Source organism: Periophthalmus magnuspinnatus, chromosome 17 (assembly GCF_009829125.3).
Source record: "Periophthalmus magnuspinnatus isolate fPerMag1 chromosome 17, fPerMag1.2.pri, whole genome shotgun sequence".
Taxonomy (NCBI): Eukaryota; Metazoa; Chordata; class Actinopteri; order Gobiiformes; family Gobiidae; genus Periophthalmus; species Periophthalmus magnuspinnatus.
Window position 1 is genome coordinate 8,203,298 of NC_047142.1, and position 22,185 is coordinate 8,225,482.

The following is a 22,185-nucleotide window of genomic DNA, read 5'->3' on the forward strand; positions in this document are numbered from 1 at the left end:
CCCTTGGATATTGTTCCAGTATGATAAAGTGAAGCAGATGGTTGTGTGGTCGCAGCCTGGGGCCGGTCACTCATCAGCTCTGACATGAGTTTTGGTGCATTGTTCTCCTCTGTGTGAAATACTCACGTTTGTGCAGCACATTTGGACATAACATGTTTTTGTTCATTATTATATTTGACTTTGTTTGGGCTCGTTCTTTTCACACACTTCTGCTCTAAATATCGATTTATAATATGATTGAAGTTTTTAATATTTTAGTTCTTTAAATGTCATATTTGTTTTGAATCGAACCTCGTTTGAGTTGAAAATGACACAAATGATTTCTTTCCAGAATGTGAAGTAAAAGCACATTATGTTGATCTGTTTTACTGCAGCCGGGGGCGGGTCAGTCGTTGGCAGCAACAATAGATTTGATGCATTGTTATTTTTTTGTGTCGTATCAAATCCTCAGGTTTTATCTCAACTTTTAGAGCAGAAAGAAGGAAAAAAGTCAGATATAATAATGAACAAAACATGTTCCTGGACGTCCAAACACTGCACACTTTATGCACTTAAAATACTCTGCTGATAAAATATGTTTCTCTGCCTCACCTGATGTCACACCGTTTGGACGAGTGTATCCAAAATGATCAACACATGAAAAGTGAAAAGCTCCTAAAACACGTCCGACCAAACCTGAGGCCTACATGAAGGTTTAAACTATCAGAACAATGCCTTCCATGGGCTTTTTCTACTTTTCTTTTCAACTTTTTTTTTCACAAACTGCCACTTCACTCATGTAAAACTCTGAGAAATATTTAGCACAGGTACTGTACTATCCACCAAACCCATATCCATGTTGGCTTTGTTTTCACCGTTTAACCTAAAAAGATATAATTTAAACTTTGGTTGACTATTTGCTGTTAAGATCCAGTACAAAGTTTAAAGTTCATACGACAGGTTTTCATGTTTGTCTAAATCTGACATGGCTTAGTGGGATAGTACCTGTGTAAATACAAATCATAGTTTTACATCAGCTAAGTGTCAGTTTGTGGGGAAAAATTGAGAAGAAAAATACAAAAATACAGGACGATGGTGAGTTGTAAAACAGAACACTCTGTCTGTGTCACTAAAGAGACAAAATACTTAAGGTGTTGTCATTTATTTGTACTTGTCTAAATCATAAATAATTTGTAATTTATACAAGTGTTAGGCCTTGTTTACATTATGGTTGCTAGGTAACTGTTATGTGATTACCCCTACGTATGTCCAACCAGGAAGAAAAATTATAAAACTGAAATATAAACTGGAAAACTAGGCAAGATTATAATTAAAATCTTAACTGCATTTAAATGAAACGTGAGTCCGAGGTGTGATGTGAGCTTTAACGTCATCTTTGGTTCTTCCGTATACTTTTGTGTCTGTGTGTACAATGACTGGACTTATTAAAGAGACAGATATTTACCATGAAGTTTGATTTTGCCATTTGACTCCATGAGCTTTGTTTTCATGGCGTTGCTTTTACCTCATAGACCGGAGAAAAACCACAGCAGTCACTCAAGGATCCGGTAAGACCTCAACATTTCAAACATAAATGACCCTGAATCCATTTGTCATTTTTAACATTTTGTAAAACCCAATTGAACCGTTTGACTTTCCCCTGAGCTGATCTCACCTCACGTCTGCTCCGTCTGTTTCATGGTTTGGTGTTTGGTCTGTGGTGTTTGCAGTGCTCGTTTAACTAAATGGAAATTAGCTTTAGCCTGTTCAAAATGGCCGACTTCCTGTAGGGTTTAGAGCAGAGACATCATGTGTATGCATCATGTGGACTATTCCAGGTCTAATCTAGGACTAAACCAGGTCTATAACAGGACTATTCCAGGTCTAATCTAGGACTAAACCAGGTCTATAACAGGACTATTCCAGGTCTAATCTAGGACTAAACCAGGTCTATAACAGGACTATTCCAGGTCTAGTCTAGGACTACATTTACAAGTCAAACTGTAAATGAAAAAACTTGACAGAAACTAAAACCTAGTCTAATGTAGAACTTATTTAGGAGAATTTGGTTTAGTCCTGCTTCAGCCCTGCTTCAGCCCTGCTTCAGCCCTGCTTCAGCCCTGCTTCAGCCCTGCTTCAGCCCTGCTTCAGCCCTGCTTCAGCCCTGCTTCAGCCCTGCTTCAGCCCTGCTTCAGCCCTGCTTCAGCCCTGCTTTAGTCCTGGTTTAGTCCTGGTTTAGTCCTGGTAGAACTTTATAGACAAAAAGGCAGGTTTAGTCATGAATTTCCCCATTTTACTTTCCCTAAAACACTTGTGTAAAATGTCAAACCTTGTACTATTGTGATATTATTGTCTTACGATATCGATGTTTTGGCGATATTCTGTGCCGCCCTGATGTCTACTTTAGACTTTGAAAATCCCTGAAATCAACAAACAATGAATCAAGAAGACTGTCCCTTCAAACAGAGTCCCAGGATCATTTAGACACGTGCTCCGACCCTCATTATTATTCCCGTTTTCATTCAGACTTTGCCACGCCGAAATCACAAACTTTCCGATAATCTGTTCAACTTTTCGTTTAGTTCTAAATCAATGCTGCATCACGTTCTGAGCAGACAAAGCCATTAGAGCCTCCGTCTGTGAGACTACAGCGCCCATGATGCCGCACTCCTCCTCTTCCCACAATCCTCGGGACCATAATGCTTTAGGTCAAATGAGCTGTCAGACGCATCAGTTTAAACGTTCCGAGTGAGAAAGCATCGAAACAAAACGACAAATGAAGGCTTTTAGTGTGGCTCGGGTTCAGGTGCAGAGTCTGGATTAGTCTAATGGAGTTTCAGTGATCAGGCTGTAAGAGTCTATGAGAGCTTTGCATGTTTTTCTGAGTTTGTTTGGTGGATAGTAACTGTGCTAAATATTTATCATAGTTTTACATCAGTTTGAATCCCTCTACCATCAACAAAGAAAACCCTATCCAAAATCCAGAGATAATTTACGCACAAGGAAGACATTTTTCTGACAGTTTAAACCTTCATTTAAGTAAATAAAGGTCTAGTCTGATCAAAACTATTGTGTGATTTAGACAAGTTTGGGCCCTTATTTACATTGTTGTTGCTAGGTAACCGTTTACCTCTACAGTTGTGTCCGATTGTCCGCATTATTCCCTACGTTGGGCACTATTTAGAAATCATGCCATTTTTAGTTGTGTCCCAATGACCAAGCAGTGACATAGTAGTGCACTCAAAATTTCCCACAATGCACCTTGTAAAGTGGTTAGCCTCAGTGGTCACTAGACCGGTCGATGTATACCACAATGCATTGCAAGAGTCAACAACGGTGCCGCTGCTCAACTGAATGAAACAGATAGAATCATTTCTTAAATAAACCGTTATGGGGTAAATTTGTTAGCGTTAGCCTCTTACTTTAGCTTGAGCTGTTTCCACATCTCAGGCAAAAAGGAAATACTGTATTTTCCTACGATAAGTCACACTTTTTTTCATAGTTTGGCCGGGGGTGCGACTTATACTCAGATGTGATTTATAAGTGAAATGTATTTTTTTCTTTATTGTGCATTTTTTGGCTGGTGCGACTTATACTCCAGCGCGACTTATACTCACGAAAATACGCTAATCCAGTCTGTTTACATGAGATCCAGTTTGACATAAAACTTGTATGATTATTCTTAGTCCATAAAGACTTGTGCCCGCCCAATCTGATCATTATTTATGACACAAATCAAGTTTTATCTGACTTTTCTTTCACTCAGACCCAGATCGATGTGACTCTAATGTTTTGTGCTCTAAAGAATCAACTACATCTGCCGCCCATGTCCAACCAGGAAGTAAAACTGGATTGGTGATTAGATTTGCAATTTCTGTTTTAATAATAAGATTCTGTTCAAAGTTCACATCTGAAACACGTCCAGAAGAATTGACAAAAAGAATCACATTTCAGAACATGTTTGTAGAGGTCTAAGCTACAGGGTTAACAGTTATGGTTGTTAATGGAGGAAATGATGGCACTTCAAATGTTAAAGACTTTGTGATTTGCACATTGCCTCTATTCAAATTTCGATTCCTCTGGTTCTGTTGTGTTTGTAAAGATCAGCTGGGGAAAAAGCATCAGTCGTCGGCTCCATCCTTCACCACCTCCGCTCGTGTTGTGTCTCGGAGCTGGAGACGGGAGCCGTTTATGAGCTGTGTAAATGTGGGTTCTGGGTCATTTGTTCTTGAGCACGTACTTAAGCTCGTTGGGTTTGATCTGCCGCCTGTGATTCAGTCACCTCTGTCTCTGGTTTCACACAATGTGGACAGACCGGAGTGTTTAGACAAAAAAGAAGAGAGACGTCTGTGGGAATCAAATCTGTTTCAAATGTTTGTTATGTTTCTGTTTTGTCTCGGTAATCTTTAGTTAAAAAGAAAGAAATCGATAAAAGTTGTTCACAGTTTTATAGCGGGCAGTGTTACCAAAATCAATATCTGCTCTGTGTTTAAATCTTCAAAATAATAAGATTAAACGCAACTGAATCAAGTCACAAATCACAAAGACTGAAGTTTTTGAAGTGTCAAATGCCCTCCGTGTGTGTCAAATGCCCTCCGTGTGTGTCAAATGCCCTCCGTGTGTGTCAGATGCCCTCCATGTGTGTGTCAGATGCCCTTCATGTGTGTGTCAGATGCCCTCCATGTGTGTGTGTGAGATGCCCTCCATGTGTGTGTCAGATGCCCTCCATGTGTGTGTGTGAGATGCCCTCCATGTGTGTGTCAGATGCCCTCCATGTGTGTGTGTGAGATGCCCTCCATGTGTGTGTCAGATGCCCTCCATGTGTGTCTGAGATGCCCTCCATGTGTGTGTCAGATGCCCTCCATGCGTGTGTCAGATGCCCTCCATGCGTGTGTCAGATGCCCTCCCTGTCTCTCCATGGAGTCTTGTATTACTTTGTCAGTTCATATTTCAGTATTTTTTGTCCGTTCCCTAACTCTGACCCAAATTGTTCAGCACTACTTCAAAACAAAATGTCTTCCTAACATCTGTGTATGTATATTACTAAAGATATGGTCAGAACAGCACATACTATTATTGTGTCGTTGGGCAAGACACTTTCACCATCTAGAGAAGTGGTAAACAAAGACCCGGTGAAGGCTGGGTCTGGTTTGTGGTGCGGTTGGATAAATATAGCAAGAGGAAAAAAAAAAAGAAAAAAAAACAACATGCGAGTTTGACTTTTGCAGATTTGTTCTAAAAATATAAGAGAATGATCCAGAACACTGACACCTGCACGACGTGTCAGATGAATGAAGTCGTGCTTAAAACGCTCCTTTAGATCTCGATGTTCTCGCGGACGCGTTAGCCGCCGCTAGCTCCGATTAGCACTGTCGTTTAGCTACATTTGTATTCTAACCTCTGCTCTCCTCTCATCTTTGTCTCATGTTTGTTTTGCTGTCGCCAAGTCGGTAGCTTCTTTAGCGCCGCGGGGCTAATTGGCGTCTCCTCTCTCCTCCTCTGCGTGTGTCTCTCCAGTCCTCTCCTCTCTTTCTTCTCTCTTCTACTCTTCTGGCAGCCCTTTCCCTCTCTAATTCTGCTTCTCAGTCTTTCCAAATGTTTCTAGCTCTATCTCCCTCTCCTCTTTTCTGCCTCTTCTCCTCTCTCTCTCAGTATCTACCCATCTCCCACCTCTCTTCACTCCTCCTCTCCCTCCACCTCATCTCTATCTCTTCCTTCTCTCTCTTTCTCTCCCTCTCTCTCCTATTATCCCTCTCTTTCCTTCTCTCTCTCTTATTCTCCCTCTCTCCTATTCTCCCTCTGTCTCCTTCTCTCCTATTCTCTCTCTCTCCTATTCTCTTTCCTTCTCTCCTATTCTCCTTCACTCCTATTCTTTCTCTCCTTCTCTCCTATTCCCCCTCTCTCCGATTCTCTTTCCTTCTCTCTCTCTTAATCTCCCTCTCTCCTATTCTCCCTGTCTTCTTCTCTCGTATTCTCCCTCTCATTCTCTCTCTCCTCTCTCATTCTCTCTCCTATTCTCTCGCTCCTTCTCTCCTATTCTCTCTCCTATTCTTCCTCTCCTTCTCTCCTATTCTCCCTCTCTCCTATTCTCTCCTCTCTCTCTCTCTCTTATTCTCCCTCTCTCCTATTCTCTCTCTCCTCTCCTATTCTCTCTCTCTCCTCTCTCATATTCTCCTTCTCTCTCTTCTCTCCTCTCCTCTCATCTCTCTCTCTTCGCTCTTGTTTCTGCCTCTTCAGATCAGACAGAGCTCTTGATCCTGACGATGTTCCACAGCGCAGCATTAAAGCCGTGGGCCACCTGTTCTGTGTTGTTAGCGTTAGCGTAGCAGGGAAACAGCGGTGTCTGTGATCAGGGACTCGCTCTGTGAAAACAAGTACCAGGCCGAGTTACAGGAATGCAGTTTTTTCAAGCAATAGCACAAAAAAAGTGTAAGTTAATTCAGGATAGATACCATATTGTATAATGCCATATTGTGGAACATTCAAGGAACTGCAATACAACACATAAGAGAGAAGAGCACATGGCAGTTTAAAAAATCAGTAACTTTTCTAATTTAATGCCATATTTATTTTTAAATGGTGACACAAACTGGATTATATGAGAAACAAAACATGAATTCTTGTGTTGTTAGCTTTAGCGTAGCAGCGGTAGCATTAGCATGTTTTTAGCATTACTGCATTTGTGTTTAGCTTTAGCGCAGTTAGCTTTACAGTGTGTATCTGAGCTAAGATCCTCAGGTCCATATGGCAGCGCACAGGAGCAGAACCAGAACATGGTACTTCTTATACACAGAGATGAAGAACAGATGCTCAGAAGAAGGAGGGAAATCGAAAGAGGAGAGGGGGAAGTAGAGAGAAGATGAAGAGAGAAGAGGGCACAGCAGAGGAATAGACAGATGCTGAGGAGAGCGAGACAGGGAGGGAGAGGGGAAGGGGAAGGAGAGAGAAAAGGAGATAGTTAGGATGAGAGGGGAAAGGAGAGAGAGAGGAGGAGAAGGGAAAAGAAAAAGGGAGGTTGGAGAGGAGAAGAGGAAGGGAGAAGAGGGCAGAGGAGTAGAACTGGAACGAATACGTCTCTCTGCATCTGCTCGTGGTCTCTGTGAGAAAGAGAGAGAGGGGGGAGAGGAAGAAGGGGAGATAGAGGAGAAAGAAGAGGAGAGAAGAAAAGAGGAGAGGAGGAGGTGTGGGAGGCTGTGTGGCTCTGAGAGAGACTGAAACCAAAATAGTTTTTGTTCTGACAGGTCTGTGTGAGTCTGATGCACTCGTGTCTAGTGTTCTATTTGGTGTCTGTCCTCATTCGGTTTGAGAACACTTTAAAGCTGCACTGTGTCACTTTTCTGGTGGGGGGTGTGCCACCTACTTGTTTAGTTGGGGTGGTGTCTGGGAGGGCATCTGGCTTATTGAGTTTTGCTCCCGTGGAAAGTGAGAGATGGTGAAATGAAAACCTGGATCACGAGCCTGAGCCTGTATCAGAGACGACATGAACCAGAGCTCATGAGCAATTACACCCTCCACTGATCTCTCGCTCCTTTTTCTCCATCTCTCTCTCTCTCTCGCTCTCACTCTCCTTCCCTCCATCTCCTCCTCTTTCTGTTTTGTTGCTTCTCACCATCAACTCCTGTCTCTCTCTCCTCTATCCTTCGTCTTTTCTTGCCATCTCCTCCTCGTTCTTTTGCTCTTCCTCTCCTCCTCCTTCCTCTCTCTCTCTTTCATTCCTTCTCTCCATCGCATCTTTTCTCTCTACCCTTCCTCTCTTTCTCGCCATATCCTCCTCTATTTTTTGCTCCTTCTCTCCATCTCCTCCTGTCTCTCGCCTTCTCTCCATCTCCTCTTCTGTATTTCATTCCTTCTCTCCATCGCCTCCTCTCTTTTGTTCCTTCTCTCCATCTCCTCCTCCTCTCTTCTTCCTCTTTCTTTTGTTCCTTCTCTCCATCTCCTCCTCTCTCTCCTTTTCTGCATCTCCTCTCTTTTTCTGTATCTCCTCTTTTTCATTCCTCCTTTCTCTCTTTCTTTCTCTTTCTCTTTCTTTCTTTTCTCTTTCTCTTTTCTCTCCATCTCCTCCTCTCATTTCATTCCTTCTCTCCATCGCCTCCTCTGTTGTTCCTTCTCTGCATCTCCTCTCTTTTTCATTCCTCCTTTCTCTCTCCTCCCTCTCTTTCTTGCCATCTTCTTTCTTTCGCTCCTTCTCTCAATCTCTTCTCTCCTTTCTCTCCATCCATCTCGCCTCCCCTCTCTGTCACTCTTCCGTGTCTCTCTCCATTTTCCCTCATCTGTTGAAGCAGTAAAGCATTTATTCTTGTAATTGAATAAATGAAGGAGCGAAAAAGTCAAAAGCCACACCGTGAAACATCCCAGCCAAAGCAATAACATCTCCATGGAGACGAGCAGGTGAGGGGCCACTCTATACAAAAGTGACATAGTGCAGCTTTAAATTGCTAAAAAACTTCAATCAGTTATAGGTCTATCCTAATCATTCACCACGATGAGTTTATAAGCGCTTTTCACAACTCTCACACCAGAGTGGAGTTGTGCTGTCACGGTTACGCTAACAACAACCAGCATGCTAATGTGCACTTGCAGACACAGACAGTACACAGTGGACTTATTCTGACCTCAGGAGCTGCTCGTATAAAACATCTGTACTGGGGCAGGACACGTTTTGTTCAAATATATGACAAAAAAATCTGGTACAGGGCCTTCACTGTAATTTCTTCGTAATACAACTTCAGCGTTAGGGCATCTGGTGCGAAATCAAATTCAGATTCATATTAAAAACATTTTGAGAGTTATAAAATATTAATTAAGACGGCAGCAAAAGCAGTGTAGTTGCCCTGTTAGTTTCCTCCTGAGGTGAGACCACAGCTGGACCCTGATTGATGACCCTCACCTTCGGTACTGACTGTTGACTGTGACCTTTGACTTTGACCTTTGTCGCTGACCTTTGACTGTGACTGTTGACCCTGACGGTGATTTCAACTGAGTTTAATGAAGCCTGTTATTAGCATTAGGTCATTTGAACCCTGCTCTGACAGTGTTGTGTTTCTCATGAGTGGCGTTGGTGGGTGTGTGTGTGTGTGTGTATATGTATGTAGGGGGTGTGTGTGTGTGTGTGTGTGCAGAATGTCATGACTGTGTGTTGTCTCTGATAATGGACCAGTCTCACAAACTCGACTCTTTCTTATCAAATAGGCTGACGTCTGTGTCTCCATGTTTGTCTTGGTTTGTTTCGGCGCTTCATATTTGGCTCCGCCCCAAACCACAACACTGCTCTGTGATTGGTCTGAGTTCCACCAGTGAGAGGCGGGTCAGATGTTTTCTCATGAGTAGGTCTGTGGGCCCCGGTCGTTTGAGTCGACTAAGGCTAAGATTTGGGAGAGAGTCATGACTCCAATCAGCCTTTTACATAGAAATACATAGGTTTTTTCCTGCATAAATAGTAGTTTTTACATGGACTCGCCCTGTGGAGGTGTGGCACTCACGAGACTACACCTGGGAGTTAATGCAAAAACTACTCGACCAATCAAACTGCAGCACGTGTCTTTAGTCGACTGCAGCCCTAGTGGTGAGATTGTGAACTCTCAGATACCACATGGAGACCAGGTTAGTCCTGACCAAGACTAGTGCCCCTGACCCTGACCAGAGGAGCCGGCTTCACATCATTGTTATTATATCATTAGTAGAGTTAATCGTTGTTAAACATGTCCTGGTCTACTACACTTTACTGCACTTCACTTTACTGCACTTCACTTTACTGCACTTTACTTTACTGCACTTCACTTTACTGCACTTTACTTTACTGCACTTCACTTTACTGCACTTCACTTTACTGCACTTCACTTTACTGCACTTCACTTTACTGCACTTCACTTTACTGCACTTCACTTTACTGCACTTTACTTTACTGCACTTCACTTTACTGCACTTCACTTTACTGCACTTTACTTTACTGCACTTCACTTTACTGCACTTCACTTTACTGCACTTCACTTTACTGCACTTCACTTTACTGCACTTCACTTTACTGCACTTCACTTTACTGCACTTCACTTTACTGCACTTCACTTTACTGCACTTCACTTTACTGCACTTCACTTTACTGCACTTCACTTTACTGCACTTTACTGCATTTTTCTTAACTTCACTGTACTTCATTTGCCTGTGTTGATGACAGAGGATTTAAAGTGTCCACAGGAGCTCAGTTTGCACTCCAGGTTTTCTTTGTCCTTGTCTCTTTGCTTTCTCTTCCCCCCCCCCCCCCCCCCCCGTCTCTCTCTCCCTCTCTCTTCCCCTCTCTCTTCCCCCTCTCCCTCTATCTGCCCTCTCTTCCTAATCTCAGTTACTCTCTTCTCCCTCTCCTCAATCCTTTCTTGTCTTACAAATCAGATTATGACGATCAACACTGAACTCTCTCTCCCCTTTCTTTTTTCTTTCTCTCCTTGTCTTCTCGTCTTCCATCGTCTCTTTTCCCTCCCTTCTTCTCAGACAAAAGCGTCTAATAACTGACTGACACTGAACCCTATGATTGAGCGCCGTGCTCGTTAATTGTGAGCGTGCACGTGGCCGTCCATTCAGACGACAGCTGTCACAGAACAAGAGAATACAGAGAGGGAGGAGAGGAGAGGAGAGAGAGGGAGAGGGCGAGAGGAAGACTGAGAGATGACAGCTGACACAGAACAAGAGAATACAGAGAGGGAGGAGAGGAGAGGGAGAGAAGAGAGAGGAGAGTGGGAAGAGAAGACAAGAGGAGAGGGAGAGAGGAAGACAGAGAGATGACAGCTCTTACAGAACAGATTACAGAGAGCAGGAGAGGAGAGAGTGAGGAGGAGGGATGGGGAGGGGGGCAGCGAAAGAGGGGAAGGTGTAGAGATGGAGAAGAAGGATGGGAGGGAGGGAGAGAGAGGGGGGGACAAAACAAGAGAATACAGAGATGGAGTTTATTAGAAAGAGTAAAGAGAGAGTAGGAGAGAAGAAAAAAAGGAAGACAGCTGTCACAGAACAAGAATATATATATATAGAGAGAGAGGGAGAGTTTATTAAAAAGAAGAGAGCGACAGAGAGAGAAATGCGGGTTGATTATGTAAAGATGGAGACAGAGTGAAAGAACAGGAGGAGAGGAGCAGGCACCTGTTGTGGAGGAAAGAACATCTCCAGAATATCAATGAGACAACACAGATTTACAGCGGCATGTGAAAGAGCAAATCTATGCACCGTGCGTCAGATGCCCTCCCATCCTCTTCCCCCCTATACATACATATATATATATTTCTTTCTACTCATTTCTCTCAGTTCTCTCTCCTCTGGCCTCGTTAAAGTCTAATTGGTCAGATGGTCTTAACGAGCTCCCTGTTATCTGACCTGCTCCTGTTTAAGTGTGTGGACTCTTCATTAGCCTCAAGTGTTTGTGCTTTTAGCTTCTGTGGACCGACACGGGAGAGAGAGAGGAGAGAGAGGAGAGAGATGGAGAGATGGAGAGAGGGAGACGTGGAGGAGAAGGAGCGAGTGAGATACTAAATACTAGATACTCATTCAAGAGGAGAGAGGGATGCTACGTGTTACTCATTTGACTGGAGAGAGGGCGAAAGCGGGAGCAAGAAAGAGAGTGATAGAGAAAGGAGAAAGTGATGGTGAACGGAGAGAGCGACAGTGAGAGGAGAGGCTGCAGAGCGTGCAGTGGTCAGCGGGGTTGTGGTCAATACTGTGACACAGAGTCCACTCGCAACAAAAGGCTTCTACACCAGAGTACATTTAATAGACCGGGACGTGAGGAGATGGTGGCACAGTGGGTGGGTGCACTCTCACCCTGCAGCCAGAAGGTCCCAGGTTGCATGTTCTCTGTGTTTGGCAGACATGGTTAACCTGTGAGTATGGGCGTGATTCCAGCTCCTTCGACTCTGGCTCCAATTCACTTTACATGGAAAAAATGCTCCTCTCTCTATAATGATGTTCCTATATCGTCTCATTGGGCAAGACACAATCTCAGTGTGTGGAAATGTGTAAATAAAAATCAGAGTCTACGATTTGGTTTCTTTATTTTACATTTGTTTGGCAGTCTTATAAGCCCTGTATTGGTGTTGTTATGCTACTGTAATTTCAAACCTGATTTCGATACTAAGGCATAGATTTAATACTCAAATTCTGATACCACGATGATGATAAAAAACACTAAATGGAAGTACTTTTCTGTTATATTCCCATGTGGCCTTATATCTGTGTACTCCCTCAGTGTTCAGTAGGTTCATAATGCTCTATGGGTGTGTACTAGTCTGTGTCTTATATTTGTTCCGATAAAGCTCAAGATCATTCTAAAGATATTCAAGAAAGGTTTAGTTCTGTCCTGTGAATGTGACTTTTTCAGTATCGATACCTGCAAAAAATGAGTATCTACTTTTGATATTAGTTTAATTTTCGATGAGTTCTGACCCTTTGTTTTTGTGTTGTTTCTGCAGAAGTCTGAGGAGGAGGAGTTGGTCTTGACCCCAGATGGGACCAGAGAGTTCTTGACTCTGGAGGTGCCTCTCAGTGACTCTGGCTCTGCTGGACTTGGGGTCAGTGTGAAGGGGAACAGATCCAAGGAGAACCACGCTGACCTGGGCATCTTCATCAAGTCTATCATCAACGGAGGAGCTGCCTTCAAGGTAGTACCATGAGTACTACTACTCATATTGCTACTACTGCTACTACTACTGCTACTGCTGCTACTGTTACTACCAGAACTATTGTCAGGGGAGGAGCTACATTCAAACTACTGCTCTGAGTACAGGCACCACTATCTAGTACCATTATTTACAATACTACTACTATCATCTGTACCACTTTTACTACTTTTACAATGCCCATTACTGCAGTACTACAGACAGTGGCTCAGTGGTTGAAGTGTTGGATTACCATTCTAAAGCCTCAGACTAGTGTGTACTGTCCTTGTGTCATTGGGCAAGACACTTGACCTTGTCTCCAGTGTCGTACTCTTTGTGTATGAATGTGAGCGCAAAGTTGTGTCTCATGTATGTACGTTAAAGGTGCACTGTGGAGCATTTCCTGTGGAGGGTTTGCCACACAGATGTTATTGTTTTGCCCGGAATGATCCACGGTGTGACATTAAACTTGTATAACTCCATGGAGATGAGTTACAGGTCAGGTCTGTGGTGTGACAACCTCACTCCCAGTAAGAATGCATATTTGTAAGATCATGTCCAGAAAATTTACACAGTGAACCTTTTAACCTCATTAAATAAATACATATTACAACAGTATAAATACTACTACTGCTACAATGACAACTACTACCACCAAGTCACATTTGGACACTTAAATAGTTAAAAACCGTCACTCCCGTTTTCCTTTCTCTTAACCCTGAGCGTGCGTGTGCTGCCCCCTACAGGACGGCCGTATGCGCGTGAACGACCAGCTCATCGCAGTGAACGGAGAGTCCTTATTGGGTAAAACCAACCAGGACGCCATGGAAACGCTACGGAAGTCCATGTCCGTGGAGGGGAACCGCAGAGGCATGATCCAGCTCATCGTAGCCCGACGCATCTCCAAGCACAACGGGGTGAGTCTGCAAGCACCTCCCCTCACAGCAAGAAGGTCCATGGTTCAGAAACTTCCCAGGCCTGATGCATGTTCTCCCTGTGTTTTGGTGGATTTCATGTTTTATTTCTAAAGCAGATGGGTCGATTTTGAGTGAGGAGTACTGTTTTATGGCGGTAAAACCCACGTACTGCGTCTTTAAGTTATGATATGACTTCATTCACGTATTTTGCGAATTCTACAACAAAGAGACTATAGAAAACCTGGCTGTAGTTGTTAAATCTTTCATATTTAATGCACATGGAGCCTTATACAAAGCGTGTAGCCTCAGGACCTGTTCATTGATATTCATGAACCAGCCCCGGTGTTGTGCCTTCGGGCCAAACTCTGGAATGTTTTAAGCTCAGTCAAATCACTGACATTTGGTTTTGCAGATTTGGTGTTTTTGTGGTAATAAAACAGAAATGTGAGCGCAAGTATTGGACCACTGACTCAAACACACGCAGAGCGAAACTGAACAGATTAACCAATGGGATTAAACTACACGATTGGTATTTAGGCTTTTTTAAACTTGATTTTTATACTAACACAATTCTGATAAAATATTTGTAATCTATGTTTTTAAATTTGAGAGAGACTGAAATCTGAACTTTTAACTAATCCAAGAATCTCATGCATTTCAGAACATGTTTGTAGATGTTTAAGCTACAGGGTGAGCATCTTTTAAACAGAATAAGACCCCATGGAGACACAGGGAGGGCATCTGGCACACATGGACATTACATTATATTGCCTTGTGTATTATATTTGATAAACCGTAACAATAGTAGAATCCCGTCTGCTCCCATCGCTCTGTTATTTGGCCCAAAGCCTCATTTTAAACTGCAGTCTGAAGCCAGTCCCTTGTAGCCCTCAGGCTCTTTCCTCTCTCTCTCATTCTTTCTCCCTCTCTTCCTGCCTTTCCCCAATCCTTCTCTCTCCATCTCACTTCTCTCCCTCCATCCCTCTGCTCCATCTCTCCCTTTTTCCTCTTGTTCATGCTCTCTCCCTCTCATCTTTACCTCTGTTCCTCCATTTTCTCTGTCTCTTTTCCCTTCCTCTGTCTTCTTCTTCCTTCTCTCTCGCTCTCTCTCCCCTCTCCTCTTTTGACGCTGCGATATCCCACAGCTCAGAGGTAATTGAAAGCAGCATCAGGCCTAAAGCTGTGATGGGTTTGTGCCCCAGGCTTTGAGTCTCAGTGAGGGTTTGGTCCTGGTTTGGTCCTGGTTCAGTCCTGGTTTAGTCCTGGTTTGGTCCCGGTTTAGAGCTGGTTTAGTCCTGGTTTGGTCATGGTTCAGTCCTAGTGTAGACTTGCTTTAGACCTGATTTAGTCCTGGTTTGGTCCCAGTTTAGAGCTGGTTTAGTCCTGGTTTGGTCGTGGTTCAGTCCTAGTGTAGACTTGCTTTAGACCTGATTTAGACCTGGTTTGGTCCCGGTTCAGTCCTGGTTTAGTCCTGGTTCATTCTTAGTGTAGACTTGCTTTAGACCTGGTTTAGACCTGGTTTAGACCTGGTTTAGACCTGGTTTAGTCCCGGTTTAGTCCCGGTTTAGTCCCGGTTTAGTCCTGGTTTAGTCCCGGTTCAGTCCGGATTCAGTCCTGGTTTGGTTCTTTCCGCAGTAAAGCCTCGAGTTTTGCTGTAAATGATTTGCAGTGAAATGATTTTTGAGTTTGAGATTCTGTGAGCTGCAGATATGAGCCACGCTGAAATGAGAAACGTCCAGTCAGTCTGAGGCGAAAGAGAGGGGCGGAGGAGGAGAGGAAGAGGGAGGGAGAGAAAGACAGGACGAGAGAGGGAGAAAGAAGAAGGGAAGGAGAGAAGAGGAGAGATAGGAATGGAAAGAGGGAGATATGGAGGAGAGAGCAGGAAATGTGTGGAGAGAAGGAAAGAAAGAACAGGGAAACCGGGAGGAAGGAAGAATTTGGCTGAAGAAAGGAGAGAGAAATTGATAGAGGAAGGAAAGAGTCTCTGGGGGCAGTTAGAATTGGTAATTTTGATTTGGTACCAGTTTAATCCACATCTTAGTCCATGTTTAGACCTGGTTTAGGCTCAGTTTCTGATAAAGACTTTCCTGCTTCAGACCTGGTTTAGTGGGAGCGGGACGAGGGGTTTAGACCTGCTTCAGTCCCACTGTGGGAATGAAACGAAACACAACTCCAGGTGTGTTTGTGACGAGGGGATAACTTTATAACATAGATCAGAAAATAGTGTAATATGAGCCTTGAGCATGTACAACTTTTTTATTCAAATACTGTTCAATTTCACCTTTTCTGAAACATTTTACTCTCCTCTTAAGTGCTCTTGTACCCCCTGGTGGTCCCCGTACCCCCGGTTGAGAAACTAAACGTGCTCTAACCATTTTCTAAGCTCACTACACAGTTTGACAAAGCCTCTGCCAAAAAGAGCCACTCTGCTGTTACTGAAGATGGATCAGCTCGTTTAGGCTGTTCTGCGCTCCCTCAGAGAGAAGGGGGGTGGGTGTCAGTGATGGGGGCTGGTGGGGCTGGTTGTTCCTTGTTGATGTTTAGGGGCATAGTTCATCTCCAGATTGGGGTTCAGCGGTGGGGGCTGGTTGGGGGTCGGTGATAGGGTCAGTGGTTGGGGTTTGGTGATGGGGGGCTGGTGGGGCTAGGTGGGGTCGGATGTTTGTTGTTGTTGTTGTTGTTGTTGATGGTTAGGGGCATGTAGCTATTGTTATCACCTCCATATTGTGTTTGGTGGTGGGGTTAGGTTGGGCGTGGTGGGGTTAGGCTGGTCCGGTTGTGCCTTGGTGATGACGATGCTACATGTTCTAACCATCAACTTCAGGGACAATACGGTCAAACGCAGTGAACAAGCCCCGACACGTCTCCAAACTGTGGCCCCTACATCGAGATTCAGACCTAAAATAAATATTTAGCCTCATTAATGTCATGCTGGCTCCGTCAAAGCTCTGGCAAACGCATCTGAAATCTCATTGTGTTGGTCACTTTTTGCAGTACTGTTTGAACACCACTGATATTTAGACCTGGTTCAGTCAGTTTTTTGTTCTGGTTTAGACCTTGGTTAAGTCCTGGTTTAGTTCTGGTTTAGACCTGGTTCAAAACTTGCTTTAGGCCTTGGTTCAGGTCTAGTTTTATTTCTGCTTTAGACCTGCGTTAGACCTACTTTAGACCCGCTTGAAACCTGGTTCAGGCCTTGCTTTAGTCCTGGTTTATACCTGCTTTAGACCTGGTTCAGTCCTTGGTTTAGTTCTCGTTGTGTTAATTTGGGTTTAGTCTGTGTTTAGTCCTGGTTCAGTTCTGGTTTAGTCTCCTGCTTCACATTCTTTAGACTTGCTTTAGTCCTGGTTTCGGTCATGGTTTAGTCTTGGATTCATTTTTGTCTATTCTAGTTTTAGACCTGACTTAGACTCAGTTAATTCCTAAATTTCTTGATCCCAAATGATGAGTCTTTTTTTTTTTTTTTTTTTTTTTTATTCACACGCTTTCAGTCATCACTTCTTTAAAACTCTTTAACCTGATCGATAAATCCGCTCGTCCGTGGTCTTCCGGGGTGCGTGGTCTCTCGGGGATGGGAGCAGGGGTGCTTCATTTGGGGCTAAACAGACTGTGTCAGCTGGGCTCCTGTGGGGGTGTCGCCATGCTAGCACGTCGCTAAGTGCTAACAGCGCTAACAATCTGTGACACAACAACACATCGGAAATCCATTCATGTCGCCGAGGCTAATTATAGCGATAGGATCTCAGTCAATACCAGCCTTTGTGTCTGTCCTGTCCTTTTGCATCAGTGATACAAGCTAAATTAAACCTGATTCCTCTACATACACATACCACAGTACTTTTCACACCAAAGCCTTTTACTCCTACATCAGTAATATATAGTACAGTGTAACAGTACTCTCACTTGAGTAAAAGTTGTGGTTGCTGGAGTTTTATGTTAAAATATGAAATGATTTGAACTTTTGTGTTTCTGGCTCCTTCAGATGTGATTTAGTTTGTCTCATTTTTGTGTCAGTTTGAAAACACTCGATTTTGTTCTTTATTTCATGTTTTGTCCTTCACATTACAGTCACTTTTTATTATAAATCAGATGTTACCTTCAGACACACTGCTTGAGTGATTTTGTTTTGAATTAATGTAATGCCTGCTCTGAGTACAGCCCTGACTCTGGTTGAGAAGGAGGCACATTTTCACCAAATGTTTAAATTCTAATCTTTGAAACGTCCTTTCCGATGTTTCTGAAAACACCATAATGCTGCAGGGTTGTGCCGAGATCATTTGGGGTGATAATAAGTTCTATTTCTAGTCTATGGAGCACTTGTTTTGTTTACATTTCATTTTCAGAACATTTTATTGTACAAAGGACCTCACTTTTGTATCATTTATCTATAAGGAGAGGCTGAGAGAGTAGAGCCTTGTTTTCAGTGATGGAATGTAATGAAGTACAGTATTTTACTAAAGTACAGATTTTAGCTATCTGTACTTTAGTAAATTTTAAAGTACATACTTTTTACTTTTACTCCATTAAATTTCTGAACTGGTCTTAAAAGTAAAAGTATGTTTTATTATTGTCTGATTCCTGCTGAAAAGACTGGGGGGTATTTTTAATATGTTCAAATAAAACAAACCATCACTTCATTTTTTTTCTGTTGAACAAAATCCAGCACAAATGTATCAAAATCAGTACATTTGACATTTCATTATTAGATCTCAAAAATACTTTTACCTTTTACTTTTAAAGTACATTTTTAAGCAGCTACTTTAATACTTTTACTTAAGTAGATTTTTTTCATGTGATATTTTTTTGCTCCAGTGTCTGCACTTTTACTGATTATGTAATTGAGTACTGTAATAAAATTGAGTACTTCTTCCACCACTGGTTATTTTTTATTGAATTTTTAACAAAGTTTAGTTGTAAAAACATTGTCTTCTTGATGAGTACGGTTCAGTGCAGTTCATCATCTCTTGGTGGTGAATCTTGTGTAAATGTGATTATAGATGTGATTATGAATGTCTCCTCCCCTCTGCTCCTCCAGGACGCCCCCTGCAGTCCGCTGGGGGCGCGGCAGTCTCAGGACTCTTCTCTGGATGAACACGAGCGAAGGATCTCTCACTCTTTGTACGGAGGTCTCGAGGGGCTGGACGAAAACCTGATGCCCCGCCACGGAATGATGCCCAGGACTATAGGTACGAACCATTCACAATAGGCTTGAGTTACCATGACAACACAACATTTTGGAATCTCCATAGTTTAACCTGATCCGTCAGTCGTCTAGGTCTGATCCACAGAAAAAGAAAAACTGTCAAGTGACTAAACGTTTCAGGAGTGAAGCGGCTTGGGTGAGCTTCACTCCTACAACTTTTTGTCCAGTTGACAGATTTGAATTTTTGTCTTACTATAAAAGTTAAATGATTTTTTTATATATATATTTTCACATCTGATTGAAAGTGCATTTGAAAGGTGAGACTTTCTTTAAAACATCAAGGTTTTTCCATATGTTACCTAGCATCTATAATGTAAACAAGTGTCAAAGCTTGTATAAATTGCATATTGACTTGCTGCTCTCTCTCAGCAAACACATCAAAACTCAACATAACAGCCTATAGGCCTAAACCAACACTATTCACAATAATGACTATATCGATCATTCAGTGTACATGAAAGCTGGAGTAATATACTTTGGGGCTCAATATTTATCGTGTGCCTGATTTGTTATTAATGTTCACATCTTGATTTACAGACACAAAAGTGAAATAAAAACCCCAGGATCATGTAGAGCGGGTTAATACGAACATTTTAAGACCAAACCGACGAGTCTGACAGCAGCAGTTACAGATAGTTTTTCAATAGAAAGTGAATTGGAGCCAGAGTCGATGGAGCACATCTTATTTGGAACACAGTGGCTAGTGCGTTAGCTATGTCCATTTATATATACAGTCCATGCACTTAACTGATGTAAAACTATGATAAATACTGAGCACAGGTACTATTCACCAAACCGTGTCAGAATTATAAAAACATGAAAACCTGTCGTGCAGATTTTAAAGTTAAACAGAAAACATGAGGCGTCCACATGTCGGCCGATTATTTCTTCTCTCGTCCTGTCTCATCTTTGCTCTGGGCTTGGTTTGTTTTGGTTCATCTTTTGTTTCAAGAGTAAATAAAGAACAGTGGGACATTAGACTAACAGAGAAAGTGTGTATAACCTCAGATGCCCTCCCCTCTTCTCAGCCAAAATGTGTTTTAACCTCAGATGCCCTCCCCTTCTCATAGTCAAAGCGTGTGCTATGTCAGATGCCCTCCCCTCCTCATACAAAACACACCATATATCCTCCCCTTCTCATATACAAAGCATGTTTTATCTCAGATGCCCTCCCCTTCTCTCACTTCTCCCTCTGCATATGTCAGATTGTAGTTAATGCTGTGATCTTTTATAAAGGCCCCCTGCTGTTCAGTCTGGGACACACCTGACAGATCAGAGAGTCTGTTCTGAAATCAAGTCTGTGCAAAGGCAATATTTCACATGCGGGAGACAGGGACAGAATCTGAGTTTTTAAACATCTAAATCTTTCAGTTTATGTGATACTTTTGAGGTAGAATCTTCAGCTCTCTGGCACATTACACATGTACCTTGCATACCAGGCCTGTAGTTGACTAAATATAAATATATCAACTTGTCTGATTCAAAGAAATATAAAAAAAAACAACTCTTCAGCTCACTCACTCTCTTCTCCTCAGCTAATACACATTATGGTCAACTAAGACTCCATGGACCGATTAATCGACTAAACGGCTAAAGCATTACAGCCCTAGTACACATTCAGCACCAGGTATATAATATCTGCATCATCAGCTCCATTCACACATACAGCCTGACCCGGGAATGTACCTGTACTTTGCCAGAGCAGGGTCATGTGTGAACGTAGCCAGAACTGATTTTTCCTGCGTTTTTTGATCTGGCCATTTCCTGGGTAAATTACTGTGTGTGTGTAGGGAACGCATATGTGTGAATCATGTACTGCATAAAGAAGTGGACTAAGTGAGTGTGACGTCATCCATAGCGCTCTTTGAGGCTAACAGTTATATGGGTGAATTTGGAGCAGAGTTCTACATTTGGAATTCCAACCGTGGGTATCATAGCAACTAAAGAGCCAGTTCGGAACGAGGTTGTTGAAGGTAACACCCCTTCCCACCCGCACCGCTAGTTTAGCAGGGAGCGGGCGCTTAGGAACGCTGTCCATCAAACCTATTGCTAACGCTAGTGGAAGCGACCTCGAGGACAGAAGGTGCCTGATCTGTCTGTTATTAATGTTCACATCTCGATTTACAGACACAATAGTTAAATAAAAATACCAGGATCATGTAGAGCAGTTTAATACAAACATTTTAAGAGGGGCCACAGTTTCTTAATGTAAAGTGAATTAGAGCTGGACTCGCGCCCATGATCACTATCTATTTGGAACGTGGCAGCTAGCAGGTTAGCTTTCCATTTATATATACAGTCTGGTCATTATTCACCATTGATACTCATGTAATGGTACCACACACTAATACAGTTCCAAAGGCTGTACTGTCATCTGCATAACTTCTGTTGTTGAGTGGTTTAAACCTAAAAGGCCTCTCTCTGATCTGAATGGTCACTACTTAAACCCCAGCTCCTGCAGACAGTCATGAATCAGTGCTAGTGCAGCCTCTGCAGCTCAGAGAGTGAATTCTGGAGGTTCTGAGCATTCACATGATCAGTTGTTACTTTTATTGGAGTTAATATAAATTCACAGCCTCTGATTCGTTATAATTCCACACGTGTCGTGTTATTTTGCTGCAGTTCCCTGTATTTGTCTCCATGGCGATGATAACAGATTTAATTATTCCTGAGGCCAGACTCTTTCACGGCTCTGCTCCCTTCGGCACAAACCTGGTCTGATTATGCAAATGAGCCCAGACTGACGGACACACACGGAATTTCAAACGCGGAATTATGTGACTTTAGTGATTATTCGTAATTGAAGAGCCTGTACCTGATTTTCTCCATGTACTTGAGCAAAATGTGTCTTCCTTCAGTACAGGCGCTGCACCTGTCTTAAAACGTGAAAATCAGATGTAGTTTATTTTAAACGGTCTGCAGTGGTCCAGGGTTACTCCTCACTTACCTTATGCATTCTGAGCATCCTAATTATCCACCGCAATGAGTTTATAAGTGCTTTGCAACGCTTTTAGGAGCCAGAGCAGAGTTTTGATGTCACGGTACAGCTATGAACAACTAGCATGCAAACGCACACATCCTAATTCTCAGACAATAATACAATTTATAAGTAGATGCAGAACAGAGCTGACTTGTTTTGACTTCAGAGTTGCTTATGCAATATGTTTGGATATTTTTTGAACTACAGTAAATACACGGTAGTGGGCGGGGATAGGGGGTAGGTGAAAACAGACTTTTTCACAGCACTCAAGCCTATACAGGATTATAGGCAACAAAATCCAACTCTAAGATAAGATAATGATCATAGGACGCCGTTATAACATGTTTAAACCTCATAAGATTCTATTTTGCAGAATACATCTCCTTTAGTCTATTTTTTCTAAGGCGTTACACAATCCTGTCTTTCTGAGCTGTTCTAACAGAAAGCTCCTATTGTTCAGCCCACAGTCTCTGCTTC

General features: G+C 42.7%; 1 protein-coding gene across 10 annotated transcripts in view; it reads left to right on the forward strand.

Moving 5' to 3' along the window:
- The window catches only part of LOC117385136 (partitioning defective 3 homolog), a 172,278-nt gene that overhangs the window by 91,934 nt on the left and 58,159 nt on the right, over nucleotides 1-22,185 (forward strand). For 7 of the 10 annotated variants that reach the window (XM_055228776.1, XM_055228782.1, XM_055228778.1 and 4 more), the window contains 4 exons: nucleotides 1,512-1,547; nucleotides 12,426-12,614; nucleotides 13,358-13,528; nucleotides 18,561-18,711. In XM_055228776.1, coding sequence (XP_055084751.1) covers nucleotides 1,512-1,547; nucleotides 12,426-12,614; nucleotides 13,358-13,528; nucleotides 18,561-18,711 — 547 coding nt within the window. The remainder of the gene's footprint in view (nucleotides 1-1,511; nucleotides 1,548-12,425; nucleotides 12,615-13,357; nucleotides 13,529-18,560; nucleotides 18,712-22,185) is intronic. The other 3 variants (XM_055228784.1, XM_033982413.2, XM_055228777.1) reach the window with 1 other exon arrangement.